General features: G+C 38.8%; 1 protein-coding gene across 2 annotated transcripts in view; it reads right to left on the bottom strand.

Moving 5' to 3' along the window:
* The window catches only part of Scfd1 (sec1 family domain containing 1), a 66,989-nt gene that overhangs the window by 25,036 nt on the left and 22,776 nt on the right, over window positions 1–19,177 (bottom strand). For both annotated transcript variants that reach the window (XM_021178899.1, XM_021178900.2), the window contains exons 11-15: window positions 11,731–11,870; window positions 10,197–10,287; window positions 9,455–9,528; window positions 8,776–8,857; window positions 1,150–1,246 (exon numbers count right to left, since the gene is read on the bottom strand). In XM_021178899.1, coding sequence (XP_021034558.1) covers window positions 1,150–1,246; window positions 8,776–8,857; window positions 9,455–9,528; window positions 10,197–10,287; window positions 11,731–11,870 — 484 coding nt within the window. The remainder of the gene's footprint in view (window positions 1–1,149; window positions 1,247–8,775; window positions 8,858–9,454; window positions 9,529–10,196; window positions 10,288–11,730; window positions 11,871–19,177) is intronic.

The raw sequence follows: 19,177 nt of genomic DNA, 5'->3' as shown, positions 1-19,177 counted from the left end.
GATGATACTCTTATCAAATGCCTGGAATGAGGAGGTGGGTCTAACTGGCGGAAGGCGATCACTGGATGGCTATGTGCTGTAGCCCTGATCTTGCAGCATGGTGGCCACCAAGTCAGGCGTTTACTCTCCCACGATGTTCAGTATCACCTCAGAGCAGTGGGACCAGACAACTGTGGACCAAGGCTTCTAAAATCTTTCCTCCTTTAAATGGTTTCAGGTACTTGTCACAGTGATGAAGTCTCATTGAAAGATGCAGTGCTCTGAGGTCATGGAAACATTCTATCAAATTTCAATTATCTCACCCATTTTGCCTATTCAAAATCATGGATTCCTTTCTATCCCACGGGCTCTCACCCATGATTTATTATTATATTTTTATTTGACGGTCATGATTTGGAGCCTTTCACACTGACTGCTAGGTCTTTTTAAATTTGCTGTTGTTGTTGTTACTTGTTTTCTAGGACAACTAATGTTCTAATTTCATTTTTTTTTTAATTTCAATTACTTATCCTATTATTCTATTATTTATCAGCTCCTTCTGTGCTTAGTCCTCATGAAAAATGCCATTTGTAGCCAGAATCTAATGGGGGGGGGTATACATCTGCTCCCAGACCCTTGCAATTGGCAAGTCACAGGGCTCCCCCAGCCCCTGGGCCTCTTCCTTCCAGTACTAGAACAGGCACAGACTGAAGCACCAAGCTGCTCAGGTCCTCCTGTTTGCACTGCCAGCACTCTATCCAGTGAGCCATGTCCCCACCGCAGCTTATGAAGCACCCCACATTATTTTTAAAGTATGTTCCTGAACATTTAAAGTAGAACTCAGTCTTAATTACATTCCCCATCTACTCTCTGGATAAACCACAGTGAGGTAGATAGAGACAATGTCACTCATTCAAATCTCCTGGAGAGAGTGGGAACTGATGGCTCTATAGATCTCATTAAAGAAATGAATACAAAGTATTTAAATACACTACCAAAGGGGGAAAATCATTTTCCATTTTTAAGAACTATGTTGAAAAAATTTCAGCATAAGATAGCTCTTTTAATTAATACAAGAATTACTGACTAATACAGTAATTCCACTTAAATTCTGTCTGGACTGAAACACTGGATTGGTCCCTGTAAACACTCTCAGGTTACGGCACATACCATCAGGGTCGGATATGACGTCTAGGAGGGACTTATCCAGAGTAGTCTTGCTCATTATTTTTTCTTCATATTCAAAATATACATCCAGTTTTCTTGCCTGTTTCGAAAACAAAACACTAGGTAAAAATATAGTAAGGAATAAACTACAGTAAGAGTCTCTTGCTAACAAATTTCTATTTTTTATCATCAAATGTATAACCAATGTATGTTTATTTACAGAGAGTTGAGTTTCTTACTTTTTTTTCAATTTTTTATTAGATATTTTCTTCATTTACATTTCAAATGCTATCCTGAAAGTCCCCTATACCCTCCCCCCACCCTGCTCCCCTACCCACCCACTCCTACTTCTTGGCCCTGGCGTTCCCCTGTACTGGGGTATATAAAGTTTGCTAGACCACGGGGCCTCTCTTCCCAGTGATGGCCGACTAGGCCATCTTCTGTTACATATGCAGCTAGAGGCACGAGCTCTGGGGGTACTTGGTTAGTTCATATTGTTGTTCCACCTATAGGGCTGCAGACCCCTTCAGCTCCTTGGGTACTTTCTCTAGCTCCTCCATTGAGGGCCCTGTGTTCCATCCAGTAGATGACTGTGAGCATCCACTTCTGTATTTTCCAGGCACTGGCATAGCCTCACAAGAGACAGCTTTTTCAGGGTCCTTTCAGCAAAATCTTGCTGGCGTATGCAATGGTATCTGCGTTTGGTGGCTGATTATGGCATGGATTCCTGAGTGGGGTAGTCTCTGGATGGTCTATACCTTTGTCTCAGCTCCAAACTTTGTCTCTATAACTCCCTCCATGGGTATTTTGTTCCCTATTCTGAGGAATGAAGTATCCATGCGTTGGTCTTCCTTCTTTTTTTTTTTTTTTAAAGATTTATTTATTACATGTAAGTACACTGTAGCTGTCTTCAGACACTCCAGAAGAGGGCGCCAGATCTTGTTACGGATGGTTGTGAGCCACCATGTGGTTGCTGGGATTAGAACTCTGGACCTTCGGAAGAGCAGTCGGGTGCTCTTACCCACTGAGCCATCTCACCAGCCCCCGGTCTTCCTTCTTCTTGATCTTCTTGTGTTTTGCCAGTTGTACCTTGGGTATTCTAAGTTTCTGGGCTAATGTCCACTTCTCAGTGATAAGTGCAGAGAGTTTCTTACTTTTGTTTTTTGGTTGTGAGCCTAGCCTTTAGGCTGAGCCATCTCTCCAGCCCCAGTTTACTACTTTGGTCACATCAGAATGATCTGAGCGGCCAACAGATTGAAAGGGGACCAGGTAGTCACGCTGTGCTTACTTTTGTGGCATGTGGATCCACACATTACACTTAACTGGACAGAAGTTACCCAAGTCATGTTATTTCTAGACTCTTTCCAACAAGCAACACACCGTATTTTCATGTCTTTGTTTGTATTTTGTTTCTATACTAAGTTTGAAGTGATTTGGGGACAGAGTCAGCTACTTTCAGTTGGAACTTAACAGGGCACAACAGAATACAAGCTGAGTAGTAAGTCGACCAAGGAATGGCAACAGGAAGCCAGCAACACTCTTTCCAACTCACTCCTGTACAGTGGAGCACAAGGCCAGTTTTACAGCCACGAAGTACTCACACAGATAAACTAAAAATGGGACTGGCAAGATGGCCCACTGGGTAAAGGCCCTTGCTATCAAGCCTGGGGACTCAGTTTGATTCCTAGAACCCACACAGTAGGACATATGATTTCTGACAACAGTCTTCTAACCTCTACATGGGCACTGTGGCACATGTGTATACATAAATGTAATGTCTGTGTGCAATACAAAAGTAAATAAAAACAATAGAGACACATTTACACAGGGAAGGCCTGCCACTCACCTATCTCTCTGCACTGCTCCTAAAAGTATTTGTTGTGTTTTTCCATATTTTTCAGCTATTCTTTCTTTGTGACTTCACTTTTCTCAGACACAGGGCAGCATCTTGTTAAGGTGAGATTTCTGATAAGGATTTTCAGTTTCTATGGTTACTAGCTGACCATCTTGTTTGTAAACATGTGCAGCACTGTTCTCTCAAACAAGACGAGGCAAGCCGAAATAAGAACGTGCACCTTCAACCTCTGTTACAGGCCCCATGAAAACCTGTTATTATTGCTGAAAGAATAGGTAATCTTTCTATTTTAGTTACTCCAAATTCTCAGGTTAAGAATAACTAGAAGGCTATAAACCTAGACCACACTGCCTCACTGGAACTGCTCTCATTCAATTATATTTTATGTCACATCCGTGACCACTAAAGCTCCCTCACCAACCAGCCACGTGAAACCCATAAGTGTGATAACACTAAATACTGCATTCTTTTTTTTTTTTAAGATTTATTTATTTATTATATGTAAGTACACTGTAGCTGTCTTCAGACATTCCAGAAGAGGGAGTCAGATCTCGTTACGGATGGTTGTGAGCCACCATGTGGTTGCTGGGATTTGAACTCCGGACCTTTGGAAGAGCAGTCGGGTGCTTTTACCCACTGAGCCATCTCACCAGCCCTAAATACTGCATTCTTATATCACATAATTTACTCTGGATTAAGACTCAGTGTCAGCAATATATATGTATACACACACATATATTAATTACATGTACACTACACACACACACACACACACATTTAGAGAGTTTCACTATATACATGTAGTTTTGGCTGGCCTAGAATGGTTATGTAGACAAGGTTGGCTTCAAGCTCTCTGAAATCCACCTGTCTCTGCCTCTCCAGTGCTGAGATTAAAGGCATGCAACTATCATGCTGGCCAACTGGTATCTTTTATAATGTGACATAAAGTAATGTTTTTCTTAAAAGGTTTAGAAAACTTTTCTGATAGGAATTTTATCCAAACAATTACATCACCCTCTACTTAAAAAATATTGGTGGCTGGAAAATTTAGATATAAGCAAACTATACTTAGGAACTATTTTGAGTTTTTAAGTGTGTGCCCTTATTATGGGTGACAGTGCAGGTGTGTGGATGTGCCATGGGTGCATGGGGGTGAGAGGACACTCCCCAGTGTTGGTCCTCAGTTCTCTTTTTGTTAATGGCTGCTTTCACCAGGTAGCTGACTTGTGACCTTCTGAGGATTCCCTTGTCCTTACCTCCCATCTCACACCAAGGTCACAGATGCATGGGACCGCACATGGCTTTAAACGGGCAATGGGGATCTGATTTCAAGTTCCTATGCTCGCATGGATTTCCCTCTGAGCCATCTCCCCAGCACCTACTGGAGTTTATAATCTCTTTAGTATGATTTACTATTTGTGGAGGCTGCTCTTAATCTGTTTCAAAATATGGAAACAACTTTAATGTATAAATTTATTCAATATACTGACTTCTACTTCAACAATTTAATCCTACTTATAAGAATCTGTACATATTCTTAAGTGATCAATAATTTCTAGAGCTCTAATATTCAGAATGCTCTGAGAACACTACATAAAAGATATAATATTTTTTGCTAATAAAAAAGAATTGATTGATTAGGAACCTTAAAAAGATAGCCACTTTTATTTTTTTGGACAAGAGCATGCACCATTGAGATAGGGCTTTCTCGGCCTTTCTTTCTTTCTTCCTTTTTATTTTATTTTTTAATTTTTTCAAGACAGGGTTTCTCTGTGTAGCCCTGGCTGTCCTGGAACTCACTTTGTAGACCAGGTAGGCCTCGAACTCAGAAATCTGCCTGTCTCTGCCTCCCAAGTGCTGGGATTAAAGGTGTGCGCCACCACTGCCCGGCAAAAGATGGTTCTTGAGAGAGAGAAAAAATTTTTTTAAATTTTTCTATACTAATAGACTTTTTTTTATATCAGAGTAACCTAATACGTGACTTACTCAGCATAACTGTAATTCATCTGTAGATATTTAAAAATCATGCACCTAGAACCACCAAGCAAGACCAGAAGACAATACATGACTGTTTGATTCTGCAAAGCAATCCTCCTGTCCTAAGAAACAGCATAGAGCATTTCTTTCAATATTTGCCTTGTTGATGTTTTATTTACATGTATGTATTATGCACATATATAAATAAATACATACATTTAGAGGTCAGTTGCTTTATATACCCCCTTAGATAATTTTCTGAGGCAGGACACAAGGAAACCAATCTCTTTAGGAGTCCTGGCCATCATTTGTAATTGCTGTTTTGGCGGACCCTAGCTGGCTAAGGACTGGGGAAATGTTCTCAAGGAACATTTACTAGTCTTTTGGGGGTTTAAGTGGCCCTAGACTTCATTTTGATCTAACAAATTAAAGAATGATTGTTGAATACTCATTTGTTTCACATAATCTGTATTATACACTTCTGCTTTAATGACTTTCTTTGTAGTGCATATGGCTTTCCTACCTCCTAGCTGTTGATCAATGGATGATGTTACTTGCATATAAGTTATTTTAAATATAAAATCACTCTAGTATCTCGAGTGACAAATTAGCTCCTAGCATTAACAACCCTAGACTAAACACTTTTCTAAAACCATGGGGTCTTTCAAGTAGAATTGCTTAGGTCATGAATGATGGCATATTAAACTATCTTTCATAGACGGCCTCTAATGGCATAAACCAATTTGAAAACGTACCCAAACCGTTGGTGTGAAATGACAATCACAAGAAATTTCACATGCAAACTGTACTTTATATGGCACTGTTTTCCTTAGATAGCTTCCTATTTCCAGAATTCTCCGCCTCTCACTCACTATACTTGCCACCTAAAGTACCACATGACTCCATCTTAATGAAACCCTTGCCTTTTGGACTTCATACTCTGTCACTGTCTCCTCAGTGAAACACTGTAGTGCTCCCTGTCCTCAGGCTTTATCCATACCTCCTCTGCCTACAATGGCTGCCTCTGAGATCTCTAATTGGCTGCCTCCAGTGACTCAGAACTCAACTCAAATACCACCATCAAGGCTGATTTGCTTTCTAAACCACCTAACTTCAGACCTGGCCCGTCAGCTGTTCTTTGTGGCTTCTTATCTGCCTGCTTTGCTGCTCTAACACTGCTTCTTGGCATCTTTTCCCCACTATATTCAATATTACTATAATATAAGCTATAGGAGAAGGAAGAAATTGTTTTGCTTACCACAGCATTGTTAGAGCATGACCAAATATATAGCCACTCAATAAACAAGACTGAGTAAGTAAATTATTTTAACCAAAAATGTTCTAAATTTCTAGTCATATCTACTATTAAAGAGTATATTCATAATGATGTATGGTGGAAGGATACATTTGTAAAATGCATCCTTTTGTATAAAATGAATCCAACTTTTCTATAGTCATAACGATAGCATCCTGGAGTCATGCAATCTTGTTTAGTAGCATGAGTGGAGCTTGCATTTTTCTGACTTTTACAGCTAAGAGAAGTAAGTCAGAAACTATTATATGAGAATTAATAAATTTTCAATAATGAAACAATATCAATAAGCCAAAGAAAACCAGGGAATAATATTAAATCTCAAAACATTCACAGGACTATAAACAAATGTTAAACTTCCTCAAATTTTTTTTAATATTTATTTTTATTTTGTGTATGGGTATTTTGCTGGTGTATGTGTCTGTGCACTACTTGTGTGCCCTCAGAGGCCAGAGGACCCCTTGGAAGTTTGTGACCTAAACCATTTGGGTGCTGGGAACTTCTGCCAGGGCAACAAGGGCTCTTAACTGGATCATCTCTTCAGCCTCGAGATTTTAAACTGTCTACTTTCACATGGTGGCCAGCAAAATAACCCAAAAAACAAACAATACCAGAAAAATGAATAGTCAAAAATGTTTGGGGGCTGGAGAGATGGCTCAGCGGTTAAGAGCACTGACTGTTCTTCCAAAGGTCCTGAGTTCAAATCCCAGCAACCACATGGTAGCTTACAACCATCCATAATGAGATCTGACGCCCTCTACTGGTATGTCTGAAGATAGCTGCAGGGTACTTACATATAAATAATAAATAAATCTTAAAAAATGTTTGTTAAGCAGATCACAAAGTTTTAATTACATAATCATACTACAGAACATATATGCCAGAATCTATTTTATTAGTTTAGGGCAGTTAACTTTCTGTACTGGATTTACAGTCTTATCTTAGCATTATAAGAAAAGCCTCTTTTCTCCTACATAAGAAAATAACAGCATCTCACCCGGTGTTAATACAACATGTTATCTCTTCAGGAGATAATGACTTCACATAAATGGGTGGAAGAGTTGTTTTGCCATTTAACAGAGATGCAACACTCTGTTAAATGACACACATGCAAAGATGTGGAGACACTAACAGAAACACTAACAAACTGCACAATTAGTTTTTATATGTGTGAGAATGTGAAAAAAACATTGTGTCAATAATATCAAGGTATCAGCTTAACAGAATTATGCAGGCTGGAGTACCACACTGCACAATGTCTATTATCTATGGATTCTTTTCTAGTGTTTGGGCTTTTTAAATCATCAACAAATAAAATGTCTAATTCCCTTCTCAAAGAACAAAACAAACAAAAAAGTCAATGTACTTTCTGCATCTTTAAGCAGCATATACACTTCTCCTTTAGAGTGATTCACACGGTTGTACAGAGTGGAAAGCAAGTCTACGAGTCCTGCCGTTTGGCCATTGGGTTTAACCTTGGATGCCTTGAGAAGTAGTGACACCAAATGCTGAAGAATTCATTAAGCAAGAAAGGAAGGAAGAAAAAGAACTATGAACACAATACTTATAAGCTCCAATAAATTTGCTTCAAAAATCACTGTCACATGAAAGGAACAAAGGTGCTCTTAAGTTAATAGTCATCTAAGCCCCAAAATTTTAGAAAAAGTTACACAAATGAGTGATGTAATTAATGTGTATTTTAGGCAGTACCATATCAAAAAGAATTTCTACATGGGCACTGAGGTACATAATCTCAGAGTCGGGAGGTGAAGTCAGGAAGACAAAGAGTTTGAGGCTGTTGTGACTTGAGATGTAATATGATTCTAAATATAAAAGATCAGATCTCATCTATAAAATAGAATGGATAATATTTCATGTTCTAAACAGATTATATCTTGAAATACTAGTGTTTTAGACATTAAGGATTATGTACAATATATGACTAAATTACATTTTACTTATTGCTTTTGCCTTTTTAATGCAACTATTAGAAAAATCTAAAATTACACTGGCAACTGATTATATTCTGGTTAAAACCCACTGCTGTATAGCCACTGAACTTTGGTCAATGATAACAAGAACAGAGAGAAAAATAATAATCATAAGTACAACAGAAAAGGATTTAATAAGGCTGAGGCAGGAGGACAGTGAGTTTGAAGACCTGAGCTACACTGCAAAACCACCTCAAAACACAAAAGCCAACACACAAAATTAAACAGAATTAAATTAATCTGCACTGCCCATGGCTGGACACATGGCTGTGTGTTAACAGGATGAGCACAGCAGATGTAGAGACAGTACCGAGACACTGCAGACAGACAGCAGCACATTCCAACGCTAAGCAGCCACGTGGTCCTCCTGCGCTGAGAGAATGAACACAGCCCTGCTGCTCTCTGTAATCACACCTTAAGAACGTAAGAGGCGCTCGCTCGGTGAGATAATGAACAGACATCAGTGCATTGTGGATGGAAAAAGTTACATTTACCTTTATGTGTTCTAAAACAGCAGTGGCAACATTTGTATGGAGATCAATAAGTCTTTTTTTTTCAAGGAGTTCTGGCAAAGAACTACAAGTTACAAAAAATTGAAAATTAACCACAAAGTTTTAAGGAAAGTAATGCAGACTCTAATAAAACCCTGCCTGGTGCTTCATGAGGGAGCTCAAGACCACTGAATCAAAGTGACAAATCAACTTGCCAACTGAACTCAATCGCTAGGCTTGAACTCATAGCACGCACGTCACTTTAATGCAGGTGAGTGGTTATCTTACAACAGTCTAGAGATAACACATTACTTCTATAGTTTCATATTCCGTTTACAATGTTTAGAAGTTTAGAATAAAATAAGATTAGTGAATACATGCTTTTACCTATAGTTCTAAAAGTATTGAAAGCCTGCTTCAACTGAATTAATAGCAATAGCAAAATTAATGATGACTGGCCCTACATTATCACTAATACTGTTTTCCTAGTAAAATTACTCGAATTGAGAATTTGAAACTATTCACAGTGCTATATCTGAGAAGAACAGAAATCAGCCTAAATATGTTCAAAACATTCAATTCCCCAAACTCACAGGTACATTAGCTATTATTATCTACTGCTCCCTATTGTTAGGATTATTACAGATTTTTAAGACTACAAAGGAACACACTGTCTGCTTACCTGACAGCTGATGTGAGCTTAGCAGTGTTATCAGAAAGCATGCTGATGGCCCCTTCATCCTCTCCTTCTAGTCCCTGTGAAGGGATGAAAAGTCTCTTATAACTTTAAAATTGTCAGGCCCAGGCAGAAAAGTCAACACATTCCAAAGATTACTGATAAGCAATGACAAGTTGGGTCACCGAGCATCAACAGATGCTTTACGGGGTAAGCACACACATTTTGACAACTACAGTAAAGTTCTAGGAGCTACCGGTTTAGCAGGAGAGTAAGTAAAGGGTCAGCTGGCACTGTCAAACAAGAAATGCCCTGACATTTGCTGCAGGTGACACAGGACTCAGTCTTACAGCTGAAATCTGACCACAGTACAGAACACCAAGCCATCCTGGGGCACACGTCTATATAAATAATCATATTACTTATATTATTTCTAACCACATCCCATTCCTTAAAATACAGTTTCTTAATATTTAGATTTAAAAACAAACAAATAAGAAAAAAACCTAAGCTAGGTGTGATGGCTTAGGCAGGACTGCCAGGAATCTGAGGCTAGCCTACACTACAGTGTAAGACAGCTCCTTAAAAACAAACAACATTAAGTAAGTTGATAATTTTGTTGTTATTAAGTAATAAGTGGTATTAAACTTTTACAAAGAAAAAGGAAGTAAACATTTTTGTTAAACTTCTGCAGATGTCCTTTCTATACCTTTACTACCATAATGCTCTGGTGCAAACAGATTCTTACCATAATGCTCTTCAGTCGTTTGACCTCATCTTCTTGTGCTCTGTAAGATTCTAGTTCTTGTTGGACTGATTCTGCGACTTCTGGGAATGGACTGAAACAGAATTGCACAAGATTAACTATGAGCGCAGTAGTAAAAGATTCATGTTTTATGTGTACATTTTGAAATATATGTAAGATTGTTATCTTAAAAACACTTATAAATTTGAACATATTTTATGTAAACATGGATATAAAACAGCAAAAGTAAATAAAACTATCATTTAAAATATGTATCATAATCATAAATCTGAATAAATTTTATAGCTAAAAGCCTTTTCATTAGTGAGGTTACATTTTTCAGCTATATATTGTTTAAACAAAAATATTTTTATTTACTTACATGACTGAAAATCAAAGGGATACAAATAAGTCAAATCTATTAAGCATTAGCTAAATATAATCACCAAAATTAGCAGATGTCAGAGGGACCATTTAATTATAATGACAACATTTTTTAAATTGTTCAGTATTAATCCAGTACTCTTAGTATCCTTAATGTTAAGAAGAACATTTCTACCATTTCTTATTGCCTCTCTGATGATATGTAATTTCATGTATGCCACTATTACAGAAGGAAATGTACACATTGAATTCCAAAGTAAAGAATACTATTTAAAATATTTTAATAGTATCTCAAGCTACCAAAGTCAGAAAAGGACATTAACAACTCTTAGTTGAGTTGAGAAGCCAAATCTCTGTTACAAATACATGGCTTTCTTTTCGTTTTTTACATTCTAAATATAAAAACAAATATTACCACCCCCACATCATGTTAAACTCCTATCTTCTCTTTAAACACAATGAAGGATGAGGCTCCAAAGCACCCAGATCATTGACAGAGACAGACCTGTATCTTTACAGACACACATTTTATGATTTTAAAAAAAAATCAATAAAAAACATGTTATTTCTTAAAACAAACAAACAAACAAACAAACCAAAACAAAACAGAAAAACCTTTTCTTTGTTTGGAATGACTTCTCTGGACATAAGTGGCAACTAGATAACTTTTAACAGTTCCTGACCCCATCAGGTAAAAGGACACAACAATAGGATGTCCACACTGGTCTACAACATCATGTGGCAAAACACTGTAATCTTCTCACTCATTGTTTCTGATGACTGAAAATATCTCTGGTCTTTAGACTTAGGTTCTGGCTCCCAAGATATAAAGCATGGGGTTTGTATTAGGGACAACATGTAAAAAAAGGAAAAATATGACCCCAAAGTTTTTCTATCAAACACCAAATGAAAGAAAGGTCCATGGAACCGGCACTAGAGGTGAGAAAGACTGTGCAACCTGCAGGTTGAGCTTCTGAAGAGATGATGCTAGAGAAGTCAGGAAGAAATGGAGCAATACTGACACTCATTTGTGTTTAATTAGAGTTGTTTCTGTTGGGTCACTCAATGACCTCTGTGTTCTGTCTTAGGTTAGGTGGAACTTCAGCCCTGTTTCAAGAATAAACCTTTTAATTACTGATATTTTCTCATTTACCTTCCTTTATGCTTCTGCCAAAATTTATCAACTGGAGTTAAGTCGTAAGACTTCTTGTTTTTCCTCTTTGGTCGAGCACCAGCTGGAGAATTTTCCACTCCTGTAGATTCTTCCAAATTTACTCTGTTTAAGTGGAAATCCTAGGGAACAGTAAACTTGTTTAAATAACTGTTTTCTCAGTTTAGAAGCCACGTTTCCTAGACAAGACAAATAGTGTGGCTGCCCTTTCTAGTATTTCCAAGCACAATACAGACTAATGCTGAACATGTGCCCCTCCAACCCACCACTATTCATAAATGGGCTCTCATTGTGCTGAATTTTAATGAAAGCAATTAAAATTTCAAATATACACACACATAAAAATCATATTGTTTCTCCTAAAAAAGTACACTTTCCTTTTTTCTTTTTCTTTTTTTTTTTTTAAAGATTTATTTATTTTATGTATATGAGTACACTGTAGCTGTCTTCAGACATACCAGAAGAGGGCGTCAGATCCTATTACAGATGGTTGTGAGCCACCATGTGGTTGCTGGGAATTGAACTCAGGACCTTTGGAAGAGCAGTCAGTGCTCTTAACTGCTGAGCCGTCTCTCCAGCCCCCACTTTCCTTTATAGACAACACTTTTATTATATTGCAAGTGCACACTTTGTATCTCCTTATCACTTACTAACACATTTCAGATGATCCCTCCTCTTTGATTATGTTTTTATGACGATGATTATGTTTTCAATAGTTATGATTATTTTTAAAAGGTTAAAACACAAGACTAACAGCATCTCTGTTCACATAAATTCTAAGTGTGGGTCAGACTAGCAGTGGCTACCCACCTCTGCTTGGCTAATTTTACTCCTGTGAGGCTGAGGCTTAATTTAACTGCTTTGTTTTGTTTCTCAAAATCCAAACATAAAGAACAGGTGAAAAATAAAATAAACCTCTTTTATTTTTTTCCCTTTTTTACACTATGTCCGTGGTTTCTTCCACCCTTAAGATCAACTTTGTTCAACAAGAGTAAGAGATAAAACATGGGTTGATGTAAAATGTCCCCCACAAATTCGCATGCCTGAATGCTTGCTCCCCAGCTAGTGGTGCAAATCATCTCGGGGATAAAGATAAGATGCTGAAGGAAGTGGGTCTACCTGGGGTGACAGCTCCAGTTCCTTCTGTTTCCTAAATGCTGACATGATGCAGCAAGCAAACGTCCTGACAGGAGCTAGTCCTGTCACCCTTCCTGCCTAAAAGTACTCTTTATCTTATCCCCTCAAACCACGAGTCAAATAAATCCTTCTCTTGGGCCGGATGAGATGAGGGAATAAGAAAAAACATGGCTGTTTGGTGGTGATAAACAGAATGCTCAGCAAGAAAGAGAAATTATCAGGTGTAACTATGATGCAATCATCTTGGTTCTGTGGTATTGTGATGGTTCCCATATGCACAGCCCAGGGAGTGGCATGATTAGAAGGTGTGGCACTGTTGGAGTTGCTGTGGCACTGTAGGTGTGGGCTATAAGACCCTCATCCTAGCTTCCTGGAAGCCAGTCTTTCACTAACAGCCTTCAGATGAAGATGTTAAACTCTAAAGCTCCTCCTGCACCATGTTTGCCTGGATGCTGCCATGCTCATACCTTGATGATAATGGACTGAACCCTGAACCTGTAAGCCAGCTCCAATTAAATGTTGTCCTTGTTAAGAGTTGCCTTGGTCATGGTATCTGTTCACAGCAGTAAAACCCTAAGACAGGTGTTAATGGGTTTTCTAGGTTTGAGCAAGTTAAGTAGACCTAGCACAATTTAGTCATTCTAGATAAAAGCAAGGTCAACATTGTTGACTTAGAATCCTTAAGAGCATGCTTTCTCACTTTTATAAACTGATCCTTTACCACAGTTTATTGAAGCATCATTTCCTTTCTAATATTAAAAAGATGTGTAAAATATACAGATGACTAAACTGCTAGACTAGAGAAACATGTCTACTTCCTCTCAAATGAATCACAGAATCATGAGGCAGCCTTCTCTTACTGCTACATGAAGTCCATTACCATAGAAGAGCTTCCTTGTGTGGAGAAGGTGCTATTCTTGGGACTGCATCCATTAGTTATCTTTATCATAACAGTTAGAAAAATTAATACAACTTGCATTTCAAAGAAGAAATGAGCAAACCATAAAGAGTTGACTTCGGTGCCCAAGGATCTATAGAAAGTAGCAGAAACAGAATGAGATTCTATTTCTTTGGAGGCTCTGTACACAAGTATTGTGCTAACTTTACCATACTGCACAGCTACTCAGAATCAAATTCTTTAGTATAGATAAAGGCTAGTGAGAGCGACAATAAAATGTCCAGTGTGACAAGGAAGAATAAACTGTTGGCCAAGTATGGTGGCACATGCCTTTAATCCTAGCATTTCTTTGAGTTCAAGGCTAGCCTAGTTTATGAGTTCTAGAATAGCTAGGGCTATACATAGAAATCCTGTCTCAAAAAAAAACAAAACAAAAAAAAAAACAAAAAAAAACAAAAAGAAATAAACTTATATTTAACCTCTAATATATTTCTTAAAACTCTGCATCACAGTTCAAGTATACTAGTAACTGGCTTAGCTACTTCTCAATATCCCATTTTAATATCTAATCTTCACTTTGCACAAAAGCCATCCATACAGGAGTAAAATAAAAAATAGCACAACCATGAAAGCACTTTAAACAGTGAACAGACACTGAGAGTTGTATCTGAGAAGCCTGGCTTTTAAAAGTTACCTAGGAAAACAAAAGACATAGACAGGAAGCATCTTTAAACTGCTAAGCTTTACTAACGGATTTCTAGTGAAGTACCATTTCCATGGTGATGACACAGCCCCTTCAAATACAAGTCACTTGTTAGGAACCTACTGCTCTAAAAATAGGACAGCATATTATTACTAAGTATTGACAAGAGTACTCAAAACACAAAATAATCAAGGAATGAAAGGTGCCAAGAGTTCTGAGAAATAATAGCAGAAAGAACATTCGCATTGTTTATATAATAGCAAGGCAAATAAAAAAGTTAATTTTAATCTCAAAAACTGGGAAGCTAGAACAATTTGTGCTCTGTTCAATCATATAAAAGAAACAACACTCGGACACCAATAAAAAACAACACAAATGATTTATAACACAACAGAAGTTACACCGTTGCCACTGACAGATGGGAAAGGATGGACAATGGGGCCTCAAATGACTAGATATAAATAAAGCCCACTGCCTTCAGCAATCTTGTTCTCCTCCGACAAGCTAGGGCAAATCTATCTGGTCAGCCAAAGACAGCTCATGTGAGTGAACGCCATTGGAACAGCAGATGACACCTACCTAGGCTGAGCTGAGATGTGTGGATATTCATACGTGACAAGGCAAAGCAGAATATAAATAATTCTCATTTGGGCAAGAATTTACAACCTTTTTAATTTCAAATGCTGTCATGGTAATCACTGAACAGCTAGTTTATTGACTATGTACTCAGGAGCCAAAAGTAAAGTGTCAATAACCAAAGTTTTCATACTGATGACAGTAGCTCCCACTACATGATCCTTATATTAACCAATGATAAAGAAATGCACACAGGAAGTGGAAACACAAACTTCTGGGTAATGATGGAAGGAGACACAGCACAGGTACACAAGGTACCACCTACGAGTTCTCTAGTCTCTCAAGGATCTGCTCCTATCCTGGCCCTGCCCATTCAGGACAGAAGAAATGCATGGCCCTGAGCTCAACTCTTCTAGAGCAAAGCTCATCTGAGAGTTAATTGTCCTGTAAATCATATTTCTTTCAGATAAGGTTTATTAGTTAAATAAAGACTAAGTTTCGCCGGGCCGTGGAGGCGCACACCTTTAATCCCAGCACTTGGGAGGCAGAGTCAGGTGGATTTCTGAGTTCGAGGCCAGCCTGGTCTACAGAGTGAGTTCCAGGACAGCCAGGGCTACACAGAGAAACCATGTCTCAAAAACAAACAAAAAAACCAAAAGACTAAGTTTCTTCATTTTTTTTCCAAAGGCAGTAAAAAGAGAAGAGAGCCTTCCATAAAATCAACAGGCAAACATATCAGGTTTTTAGTCAAATGGCAACAGCTTTCACTGACTTTTCTGACAAATTAAAGCATTATCTTAAAAAGATCTTCAAAGGTCTTTCCCAAAACTAATTGCAATAAGGGTAAGTTTTAGACACTAAGTTCTAAGCAAAAGGCAGTTTGCACATTTGCACAGTTGTGAATACCCCAGAGGCAGCTGCAGGTAAGCTATGTGACCTAGAGAGACGATGCCTTTAACAGCCAGGAAACAGTGCAGCTAAGGCCCTGCACTCTATTTCTGAGAACTCAATTATGCACAAGTATTAAGCAATCTTCTATCTCAAGAAGCATGCTACCTACAGAGCTTGATAAGAGCCCACAAGTTGGCATGTAGGGGTGGTCCTGATACTAAGGCCCTTTTCCCTAATTGTTTTTTTTAATCTATCAGTAAAGATGCCACAGGCCAATCGCTAGGCAGAAGGAATAGGTATGCCTTCCAGGTCCCTGCAAGCAGGCTGATGGGGAGAGGAGGGGAGCGGAGGGTAGGGTAGGAGGGAGGGGAGGGGAGAGTTCGCCATGCTTGGGAAGGAGAAAAGCCAAGCAGCTATGTGAGATCTCGGGCACAGTGACCACAGGCTGCTTCTACTACAGGTGGGAGGATCTTAGGCAGAAATCAGGGAAGCTGGACGATTGCTATGGGGCACCACGAGAGGACTGTGGTACTAGGAAGTGAAGCCAAGGTTCACCCATTCTAACTATACCACTGACCCACAACCACATATTTTGATTCTGCTTTTATTTGAAACGTGCCTTAAATGAAATGTAGCCCACAATGTTTTGCTTTGCCATAGTGACATGAGTGTAAGAACTGAGATGGCTTCATCATCCTGAATCTCTGTGTGGATATGAACAGAGCTCCCCTGACCATTCAGATGGAACAAGGAACACAGACACCACAGGAATGAAGTTTTTATCCAACTAAGACGTGAATGTTGGTTAGACTGGTAAGCATGATCTACTTTATTTTAGTTCAGAACCCAAGGAATCCTCTGTCAGCAGTGTTTCTAAAAAGCTTGCTCACTTTTATTTAGTTTTTTACAACCCTAAGATCTGTGAACTGGATAGAATCTATGCTATGGATATAATTATAAAAACACTCTGAATTAATAGAGTCACATTTATAAAGGAGGAATATAAAATATTAATGTTATAAATTGATTGTGTGTTGAGCTAAAATTCACATTATTAGATTATTAAATATTATTAAGATAAATTTCATCTGCTCCTTTTTATCTTTTTAGTGTGACTAAAAGAAAAAAATGGCCGGGCGTGGTGGCGCACGCCTTTAATCCCAGCACTCGGGAGGCAGAGGCAGGCGGATTTCTGAGTTCGAGGCCAGCCTGGTCTACAAAGTGAGTGCCAGGACAGCCAGGGCTACANANANAAACCCTGTCTCNAAAAACCAAAAAAAAAAAAAAAAAAGAAAAAAATGCAAATTTACATTGGCAGATGATAATACACTGATTATAAAGTACTGCTTTAGAACCACAAAACTTTGGTCAACAATGACTAGTGGGTTGAGGAAATGAACCCAGAAAACCACCACAAAGGGTACAATGAGATAAGCATGACGGCTCAAGCCTGGAATCCCAGCACTTTGGAGGCTGAGGCAGGAGGACTGCTGTGAGTGCTCTAGCAGGGCTATACAGGAAGACCAGGTCTCAAAAGAGGGATAGAAAATGGTCACAAAGCAATTAGGATGTGAAGGGCCACAGCACAGGAGTTACCATCAGTACTGGTGTGTGAAAGGTACAGGAGACTCCTGAGAGTTGGAGGACAGAGCTCAGTGAGAGAAAAGCTGCCAAGCTGAAGCCTGCGCACTGCTGAGCAAGGGCAAGCGCTCTCGCCTGGTGGACAGCCACATCTGCCCGCCCAAGGCTGAGGCACAATGAAAGCCCCTCACGTCTAATCATTTACTGGTTCTTATATTCTCAAAAACGGAGAAGGATGTTGCAAAGTTTTTTTGTCTGAAGAGCATATTTTCCATTTAAATTTAAAAACTAACCATTTTGACAAACAGAAAAGCCGTCTCAATTATCATAGTTGTTCCCAAGATCTAATATAGAAATAATTATCAATGGTTTAGATGTTTCAGGCCAACATAAGTGATATATTTAAAAAAAAAAATTCAGACGTCAACCTTGTTACTAAAGTAGACGTTTTACTCCATCTTGTGGAGACAAAGGGTATTAACTATGAAGACTTCTAAAAACTGCAAATTCCAAAGTAAGTAGCTTAAAAAAAAATCAGTAAGTAAGGGTCCCTACAGCTCTGTTAGGTTCCGTTGGCTCTCCCTTATTCTCTGTTGTGCCGTTTCTTCCTTTGCTGCCTCACTTCGGACACTAGCAGGTCCCAGGGGAGCTTTTGCTGGTCCCTGGGCTCCCATCATGGCTGGGGCACAGCAGCTTAACTCTCAGGGTGGGGCTCTCCTCATCTCCTCTCCTCAGCTCTCCTCTGCACACGGTCAAGCTTTACAGCCACAATCCCCAGAGGTTTTCCTTTTAAATTAATAAAACCATCCTTGAGCTTAAAAAATAAATAATGGCACAGTTATAATCTGCAGTAAGGGCAGGAGGGCCGCAGTGAGGCGAGTCCCAGATCAGCCTTCGCTATGATATGAGAACCTGTCTCAAAAAACTCAACAACAAATAAAAATTTTAAAAACTGCATTAAAACTAGCAGAAGAAAGTCACCAAACCTTGTGTGGTTTATTATAACCAGCCTCCGTGAGGCTGAAAACTATCATATGATGAATCAAAGGAAAAATAACTTAGCCTCTACTCACTCCTCTCTGCCTCTAGCTCTAAAGTGACTTTGGGAGCCACCATGTTTGCTTTGTCCTAAGCTTTCACTACTTAAATAACGACACAGAGTGTGTTCCAACTTGACAGAGTGGGCGATGAGTGAGTCTACTGAGCAGCATGAAAACTGCCATTCCTCACTCTGATCTCATCGCAAGAGACCCTTGTGAGCCTTGGTCAGTTCTATGTTCCTGTCTTCTGACCAGGACTTAGCATTAATCTTTTCTGTTGAAATTATGTACATATATGTCTTCCTTCCTATACATAAAAGATTTTCTATGTCTTCCTTCCCATATGTACAGGATTTTATATTTCAATGTCCTACATCTAAGAGAGTCAAGGAGCCCAATAATGCTTTAAATGTAGCAATTAGGAAGGATCCTAGCCCAGAGGTGGTGGCACATGCCTTTAAGCAGAGCTAGGTGTATCTTTGACAGCCAGGACTACAAGAAAAACTGTCTCAGAAAGAAAGAAAGAAAGAAAGAAAGAAAGAAAGAAAGAAAGAAAGAAAGAAAGAAAGAAAGAAAGAGAGAGAGAGGAAGGGGAAGGGAAGG

Source organism: Mus caroli, chromosome 12, assembly GCF_900094665.2.
Source record: "Mus caroli chromosome 12, CAROLI_EIJ_v1.1, whole genome shotgun sequence".
In the NCBI taxonomy this organism is placed as follows: domain Eukaryota; kingdom Metazoa; phylum Chordata; class Mammalia; order Rodentia; family Muridae; genus Mus; species Mus caroli.
Note: the sequence above shows the minus strand (reverse complement) of the source record. Positions and strands in the feature narration are given on the sequence as shown.